This window comes from Salvelinus sp. IW2-2015, unplaced genomic scaffold, assembly GCF_002910315.2.
Source record: "Salvelinus sp. IW2-2015 unplaced genomic scaffold, ASM291031v2 Un_scaffold3440, whole genome shotgun sequence".
Taxonomy (NCBI): domain Eukaryota; kingdom Metazoa; phylum Chordata; class Actinopteri; order Salmoniformes; family Salmonidae; genus Salvelinus; species Salvelinus sp. IW2-2015.
Window position 1 is genome coordinate 90,255 of NW_019944720.1, and position 9,050 is coordinate 99,304.

At 41.4% G+C, this 9,050-nt stretch overlaps 1 protein-coding gene across 1 annotated transcript in view; it reads left to right on the forward strand.

Annotated features, from left to right (window-relative positions):
- The window catches only part of LOC112075857 (ephrin type-A receptor 5-like), a gene marked incomplete at its 3' end in the record, with an annotated part of 88,821 nt that overhangs the window by 70,189 nt on the left and 9,582 nt on the right, over positions 1 to 9,050 (forward strand). Inside the window, exon 5 of the mRNA XM_024142784.2 lies at positions 20 to 355. Within this exon, the coding sequence (XP_023998552.2) occupies positions 20 to 355 (336 nt within the window). The remainder of the gene's footprint in view (positions 1 to 19; positions 356 to 9,050) is intronic.

Here is a 9,050-nt window from a genome sequence, read left to right on the forward strand (position 1 = left end):
TATGTTATTGTTCCTACAGGACCGCCTTCTGCTCCTCGTAACGCCATTTCCAACGTAAACGGGACGTCGGTCTTCCTGGAATGGGCGGTTCCCGAGGAGACTGGCGGCAGGAAGGATGTCAGCTATAACATCCTGTGTCGTAAGATCAGCGTTGACAGCAGACACTATGAGGAGTGTGACAGCACGGTGCGGTTCCTGCCCCAACGCAACGGTCTCAGGAACAACTCTGTGATGGTGGCAGACCTTCTGGCTCACACTAACTACACGTTCGAGGTGGAGGCCGTCAACGGAGTGTCTGAGCTCACCAACCCCGGACGACAGTTTGTCTCTCTCAACGTCACCACCAACCAGGCAGGTTAGTGTCTTCACATGATCTATATATATATATTATATACATTACCTTTACCATAGACCAACCAGGCAGGCTAGTGGAATTGTCTATATACGTTATATACCACACCCAACATATCGAGGCTCCACAGACAGAGACAATGAGAGACACTTGAAGAAACTCTAACCCAGTGACGTCAGTGAAACACACCCATTACTCCGTCAGTGAAACACACCCATTGGAGTCTCACACCTTGCGGACACAAACCAATTAATGATAAAGCAGAGTTCCACTCTCTGAACTCCTCTTCTCTGACTCATGTCTTTGGAAAAGCCCTGTATTTGGAGACCTTCTCCATAGACATTGGATTGTTGATTATTATTATTTATCTATGAACATTTGAACGTCTTGACCATGTTCTGTTATAATCTCCACCCGGCACAGCCAGAAGAGGACTGGCCACCTGGTTCCTTTCTTCCTAGGTTCCGGCCTTTCTAGTGTTCTAGTTTTCCTAGCCACCGTGTTTATGCATCTGCATTGCTTGCTGTTTGGGGGTTTTTAGGCTGGGTTTCTGTATAGCACTTTGTGACATCGGCTGATGTAAAAAGGGCTTTATAAATACATTTGATTGAGGGATAGAGGGGGAGGAGTCGAGAGCTTAGCTTATCTCACACATTGCGTAACATTTCTATTGCCTGTGACACTATCCAACTATCCAACTATCCAACTGTCCATGTAGAGCAAAGCAACAAGCAGAGTCCTCTGACAAGGTTGTACAACTCTTCCTGTGGACTGGATTTCCTACTGTGAATTACATTTTTAATTTAATGAGCTGCTTTCAGGGGATTGCCCAATCCTATTGGAATGCCAGTTTAGTGTCTGAAGATTTCATTGTAAAATAAAACACAAGAGCATTTTACTGAAGCCATTCCATATATGTATACAGAACCAGTCAACAGTTTGGTCACACCTACTCATTTTAAAGGTTTTTCTTTATTTTTACTATTTTCTACGTTGTAGAATAATTGTGAAGACATCAACACTATGAAATAACACATATGGAATCATGTAGTAACCAAAAAAAGTGTTAAACAAATATATTTTTATATTCTTCAAAGTATCCACCCTTTGCCTTGAAAGCTTTGCACACTCTTGGCATTTAATTCGAATCAAATCAAATCAATAAATTTACATAACAATAACGAGGTAATATACAAAAAAATAAGTAAATATGCATAGATAATAAACAGCGAGTGTAGAAACAAAGAGGGGGGGGGTGGGAGTTCAATCTAAATGTTTAGTTGTTCAGCAGTCTTATGGCTTGGGGGTAGAAGCTGTTAAGGAGCCTTTTAGACCTAGACTTGGCTCTACGGTACCGCTTTCTCTCAACCAGCTTCACCTGGAATGCTTTTCCAACAGTCTTGAAGGACTTCCCATATATGATGAGCACTTGTTGGCTGCTTTTCCTTCACTTTGCGGTCCGACTCATTCAAAACCATCTCAATTGGATTGAGGTCGGGTGATTGTGGAGGCCAGGTCATCTGATGTAGCACTTCATCACTCTCCTTCTTGGTCAAATATCCCTTACACAGCCTGGAGGTGTGTTGGGTCATTGTCTTGTTCAAAAACAAATAATAGCCCCACTAAGCGCAAATCAGATGGGATGGTGTATCCCTACAGAATGCTGTGGTAGCCATGCTAGTTAAGTGTGCCTTGAATTCTAAATAAATTCTAAATAAATCACAGACCGTGTCACCAGCAAAGCACCCCCACACATCATAACTCCTCCTCCATGCTTCACGGTGGGAACCACACATGCGGAGATTATCCGTTCACCTTCTCTGCGTCTCACAAAGACACAAGTCGGAACCAAAAATCTCAAATTTGGACTCTTCAGACTAAAGGACAGATTTCCACCGGTCTAATGTCCATTGCTTGTGTTTCGTGGCCCAAGCAAGTCTCTTCTTATTATTGGTGTCCTTTAGTAGTGGTTTCTTTGCAGCAATTCGACCCTGAAGGCCTGATTCACGCAGTCTCTTCTGAACAGTTGATGTTGAGATTGTCTCTTACTTGAACTATGTGAAGCATTTATTTGGGCTGAAATTTCTGATGCTGGTAACTCTAATGAACTTATCCTCTGCAGCAGAGGTAACTCTGGGTCTTCCTTTCCTGTGGCAGTCCTCATGAGAGCCAGTTKCATCATAGCGCTTGATGGTTTTTGAGACTGCACTTGAAGAAACTTTAAAAGTTATTGGAATTTTCAGGATTGACTGACCGTCATGTCTTAAAGTAATGATGGACGGACGTTTCTCTCTGCTTATTTGAGCTGTTCTTGCCATAATATGGACCTGGTCTTTTACCAAATAGGGCTGTCTTCTGTATACCACCCCTAYCTTGTCACAACACAACTGATTGGCTCAAACATATTAATAAGGAAAGAAATTCCACAAATTAACTTTTAACAAAGCACACCTGTTAATTGAAACACATTCCAGGTGACTACCTCATGAACCTGGTTGAGAGAATGTCAATAGTGAGCTGTCATCAAGGCTAAGGGTGGCAACTTTGAAGAATCTCAAAAATAAAATATATTTTGATTTGTTTAACACCTTTTTGGTTACTACATAATTCCTTATGTGTTATTTCATAGTTTTGATGTCTTCGGTATTATTCGACAATGTAATAAATAAAGAAAAACCCTTGAATGAGTAGGTGCGTCCACATTTTTGACTAGTACTTTATATGTACACACACACCACTATTAGAGTATATATCTACATAACACTATACCCCACTATTAGAGTATATATCTACTTAACACTATACCCCACTATCCCTTACTGAAAAACAGCACTATAGTAAAGCACTGAAGTAAAGCAGACATTTACTTTGTTGTAATATTTTATTAAACTTTTTCTTGTCTATTTAACAATTTACAAAAAAAATACATTGACGTAAACAGTAGACATTTTTTTTACATTTTACATTTTAGTCATTTAGCAGACGCTCTTATCCAGAGCGACTTACAAATTGGAAAGTTCATACATATTCATCCTGGTCCCCCCGTGGGGAATGAACCCACAACCCTGGCGTTGCAAGCGCCATGCTCTACCAACTGAGCCACACTTACCATTTGCATATATATAATTTCCACAAACAATAATGACATCACACTTGTTCAGACCTATAAGTTCCCATTGTATCCACACCCAAGGCTGTATCTAATGCTTGTGGGACTCTAACTGCAGTAAAAAAATAAAAAATTGTTTGTCTGGCTACAACATAACACAATTTGAAGTCATATGGGTCAGTAGTCTGGCTAACATCTAACTCTGGATGGTGTCGGCAGAATGCGTTGATAACGAAGAGGGCTGTGCTTTTACTGGTTGGCTGTCCCCAGCCACACACAGCCCCGCCCCCTAATCAAATCCAATAAGAGGTCTCAGAGAGGAAAAACATCATTTAAGAGAATGAATCAAAACCCTGTCGCACAATTTATGAGCAAATATGGCATTAACGGCGTCCTTTCTAGATCGGTCTGGCCACATCTCTACCTACGCTGGGAGTCACGTGGATCGAGTCAGCCAGGCTACTTAATCACAGCAAACAGAATCAAATTCAAGTCTAATGTTTTTTGTTCAGAATAATTAGCCCACCACTCCTGGAGTATCCAGCAGACGCGTATACTTTCTTGACCACTCGACTGTTTTGGCCCCATTCTGTCTGGTCCACTGAGCCCTCTGGATCACGGTCTCCTTCATGTAACTTGGTTTGCCGGCCAGACGCTGTCCGTTTTCAAAACGCACAAATCTTTCAACATATACTTTACCAGGCAGGACCCAGCTACTGCACCAGCTTGGTGTGTCACTTGGTTTGTCCGCAGATGTATTCATGCGTGTGTTTCATGTAGAAAAAGGTGATGTTTATAGAATACTCACTGAGTTAAGTCTTTTATGTTCTTCTTCAACTTCAGGCTATAGTCGAGTCGTCTAAAAGCAAGAGCGTTTCCTGGTCTATCTCCTCCGCTGCAAAAAGAGAAAGAGGGATACCTAGTCAGTTACACAACTGAATGCGTTCAACCGAAATGGGTCTTCTTCATTTAAGCCAACTCCTCTGAATCAGAGGTGCAGGAGGGCTGCCTTAAATCGACATCCACATCTTTGTGTGCCTGAGGAGACAGATTTTTCCACCTCACTGGCTTTGCAATTCGAACCAGCGACCCTTCGGTTACTGGTCCAATGCTCTAAATGACGTTGAGGAGGGGAAGGTTGGTAAGACAGGTCAAACGGTTGAACAAAGGGCAAAGGACTAAGGAAAGAGCCAAATGAATAGTAGCTTCGAGGTTAAAAATGCGKCCCATAACAGGGAGTGATCCATCTGCTAGAGGGTTATCAGCTACAATATCTCTATATGCTACCTACTGCTGTTGTGCCCTTGAGCAAGGCGCTTTACCCGTACGTGCCAAGCCTGTGATGTGTGTGTCAGGTTGGTCACTAACAGAATATCTGTGCAAATGACTAATAAAGCAAGTATGGTCAAATTAAGGCCAAAATATCTATGTATCTAGTCCCAACGTGGCTGCAGGGCTCTAAGAGGCTCTGGTGAAGTGAAGTCTGTCAAGTTTTCATTAAGGTTGTACTATTGGTTATCGATGTAGAAGACATCTATTGGAAGAATTTATTTATATAGCCCTTCTTACATCAGCTGATATATCAAAGTGCTGTACAGAAACCCAGCCTAAAACCCCAAACAGCAAGCAATGCAGGTGTAGAAGCACGGTGGCTAGGAAAAACTCCCTACAAAGGCAACAACCTAGAAAGAAACCTGCTGTTTTACATAGGGTCAATGAAAATCTGTCTCTCAAAAAATAATGTGTCTGTTTTATTTACCCTCTCACTTTGGAATCAAAGAGGCCAGGTTCCACTCATTCAGTGAATCCTTTACGAAGTTGTCCATTAAGTACAGAAATAAAGAAATGTTAGAAACATAGCTAGATAGCTAACTTGGCTAAATCAAATTTAAAGTAAACTCTAACGTTAGCTAGCTAACAGAATTTGCACCCTTCCTTAATTCACAAGTCGAACTAAAGCTTCCACTGTCAGAAACCATTGCAAACCAGTACAGTAACGCTAGTTAACTCAATCAATCACCATGCATGCATGAGATAATTCTGGCCAATAGCTTGGTTAAATTAACCCAGATGGAGAATAAGTCAAATCTAGCTATGCTAACTTAGCTAGCCAGATAACTTAGCTAACGTTAGCTAACGAGTGAAAGACTGTCAGACAGTCCAAAAGAAGTGTCAGACTTATCTAGCTAAGGTAGCGAGCTAGATAACAACAGCTAGCTGTTGTTACAGACACTGACACAGTTAGCTAGCTAGCTAGCCAAATGTTGACAAAAACCGTACATTTAGCTATATTCCGTGACAACACTTCAGTAAGCTAGCCTCGAGAGGCTATCGTTAGCTAGCTAGCTAATGTTACCGCAGCCAAGATATTAGCAAAGAAAATGGCTAGCTAGCTAACAGTCGTTAGCTAATGCTCAAGCTAACTTTAGCTGGCTACCTAGTTATGATAGGACTATTCGTAACGTTTGCTACCTACCGTTCTCATTGTTCAGTCAGCCAAAACAGCCTTAGTCTGACGAAATAACGTTAGCTGTTTTCCACTCAGGGAAGTCGCACTAGAATTAGAAGACTTCCCAGTTGCCACGTCTCGACACTTGCTCACGTTCTGGTGAACTTCACACGCTGGTGGCGGGAGAATTAACCCACTGGCTGGGTCAAATATCCATAACCCAACCTTGCTGTTTTTACAGAAAACAAACCAAATATTTACCCAATACCTACAACCCAGCAATTGGGTCATCCAAACAACGTAGCATCTTTTTTTGTGTAACTTACATCGCAAAGCCATGCATGCAAGAAGCCTTGACCTGTCTGATGTCTAGAAGGCCAGCATCCCGGAGTCGCCTCTTCACTGTTGACGTTGACACTGGTGTTTGCGGGTACTATTTAATGAAGCTGCCAGTTGAGGACTTGTGAGGCATCTGTTTCTCAAACTAGACACTCTAATGTACTTGTCCTCTTGCTCAGCTAAGTGGGGAAGAAATACAACAAAATGTATCTCTCTTTTTTGCTTCTCCTTCATTTTTTAAGAAATGCATTTGTTCAAAATTGTTCAACTATTGTCTTTCTCTCTCATTGAGTCAACTACTCACCACATTTTATGCCCTGCAGTGCTAGCTGTAGCTTATGCTTTCAGTACTAGACTTATTTTCTGGTCCTTTAATTGGGTGGACAACATGTCAGTTCATGCTGCAAGAGCTCTGATATGTTGGAGGACGTCCTCCGGAAGTTGTCATAATTACTGTGTAAGTCTATGGAATATGTTGAGATTCATGAGCCTCCTAGGTTTTGTATTGAAGTCAATGTACCCAGAGGAGGACAGAAGCTCGGCTACACCGTGGTGCTACCCTACAGAGTTCTGTTGCGGCTACTGTTGCAAAACAGAGGTGTTTTAATGAATTATTTGGTGACGTGAATATATTTGGTATATAGTTGAAGTCGGAAGTTTACATACACCTTAGCCAAATACATTTAAACTCTTTTTTTGTAAAAAAAAATTACAATTCCTGACATTTAATCCTAGTAAAAAGTCCCTTTCTTAGGTCAGTTAGGATCACCACTTTATTTTAAGAATGTGAAATGTCAGAATAATAGTAGAGAGAGATAATGATTTATTTCAGCTTTTATTTCTTTCATCACATTCCCAGTGGTCGAAGTTTACATTCACTCAATATGTATTTGGTAGCGTTGCCTTTAAACTTGTTTGACTTGGGTCAAATGTTTTGGGTAGCCTTCCACTAGCTTTCCATAATAAGCTCGGTGGATTTGGACCATTCCTCCTGAGAGGCTGGTTGTAACTAAGTCTGGTTTGTAGACCTCCTTGCGCTCGCAACATGCTTTTTTCAGTTCTGCCACATTTTGTATAGGTTTGAGGTCAGGGCTTTGTGATGGCCACTCCAATACCTTGACTATGTTGTCCTTAAGCCATTTTGCCCAACTTTGGAAGTATGCTTGGGGTCATTGTCCATTTGGAAGACCCATTTGCAACCAAGCTTTAACTTCCTGACTAAATGTCTTGAGATGTTGCTTCAATATATCCACATAATTTTTCCTATCTCATGATGCCATCTATTTTGTGAAGTGCACCAGTCCTCCTGCGAGCAAAGCAGATCCACAACATGATGCCTGCACCCCCGTGCTTCATGGTTGGATGGTATTCTTCGGCTTGCAGCCTCCCCCTTTTTCCTCCAAACATAACGATGGTCATTATGGCCAAACAGTTTCTATTTTTTGTTTCATCAGACCAGAGGACATTTCTCCCAAAAGGTATGATATTTGTCCCCCTGTGCAGTTGCAAACCGTAGTCTGGCTTTTTTATGGCGGTTTTGGAGCAGTGGCTTCTTGCCTTGCAGAGCGGCCTTTCAGGTTATGTCGATGTAGGACTCATTTTACTGTGGATATAGATACTTTGTACCTGTTTCCTCCAGCATCTTCACAAGGTCCTTTGCTTTTGTTCTGGGATTGATTTGCACTTTTTGCACCAAAGTACGTCTCTCTAGGAGACAGAATGCGTCCTCCTTCCTGAGCGATATGACATCTGCGTGGTCCCATGGTGTTTATACTTGTACTATGGTTTGTACAGATGAACGTGGAACTTCAGGCGTTTGGAAATTGCTCCCAAGGATGAAGGACTTGTGGAGGTCTACAATTTTCTTTCTGAGGTCTTGGTGGATATCTTTTGATTTCCCCATGATGTCAAGCAAAGAGACACTGAGTTTGAAGGTAGGCCTTGAAATATATCCACAGGTACACCTCCAATTGACTCAAACTATGTCAGTTAGCCTATCAGAAGCTTCTAAAGCCATGACATTTTTTTCTGGAATTTTACAAGCTGTTTAAGGCACAGTCCAACTTAGTGTATGTAAACATCTGACCACTAGATTTGTGATACAGTGAATTATAAGTGAAATAATCTGTCTGTAAAACAATTGTTGGAAAAATTACTTGTGTCATGCACAAAGTAGTTGTCTTAACCGACTTGCCAAAACTATAGTTTTTTAACAAGACATTTGTGGAGTGGTTGAAAACGAGTTTTAATGATCCAACCTAAGTGTATGTAAACTTCCGACTTTAACTGTAGTTGTATCTAAAAAATTATAACTTTTTTAATATTACGCTATTTTAATTTTTATGAACTCACTGATGAGGATGGTCCTACACTGCTTGGCATCTCTCTCTCTCTCTCTCTCGCTCTCTGCTTGTGCTACCAATGCAGTTCAGAACCCTTTCCCCTTACACCATGTCAACACATCCTAATCTGAAGACACGGTGCCATGCCACACCATCCTGTACCCTTTCAGAGGATTTGACTTGCCAACTCACAACACATCCCTATCAGAGGCAAGGTGTAATGAACCAGTGTGTGATCACACTCTCTCTGACATAGTTCCTTCCTGTTGCCACGGTCGCCATGGCACCAAGGTGTTCCATTCTGCTAATGAACATAGAATAAAGTGAACCAGGAATTGAAGATGTCAAAGATTTTCATCACCTGAATTTTATTTACAGTGCATTCGGAAACTATTCAGAACCTATTCACTTGTTCCACATTTTGTTACGTTACAGCCTTATTCTAAAATGTATTAAATC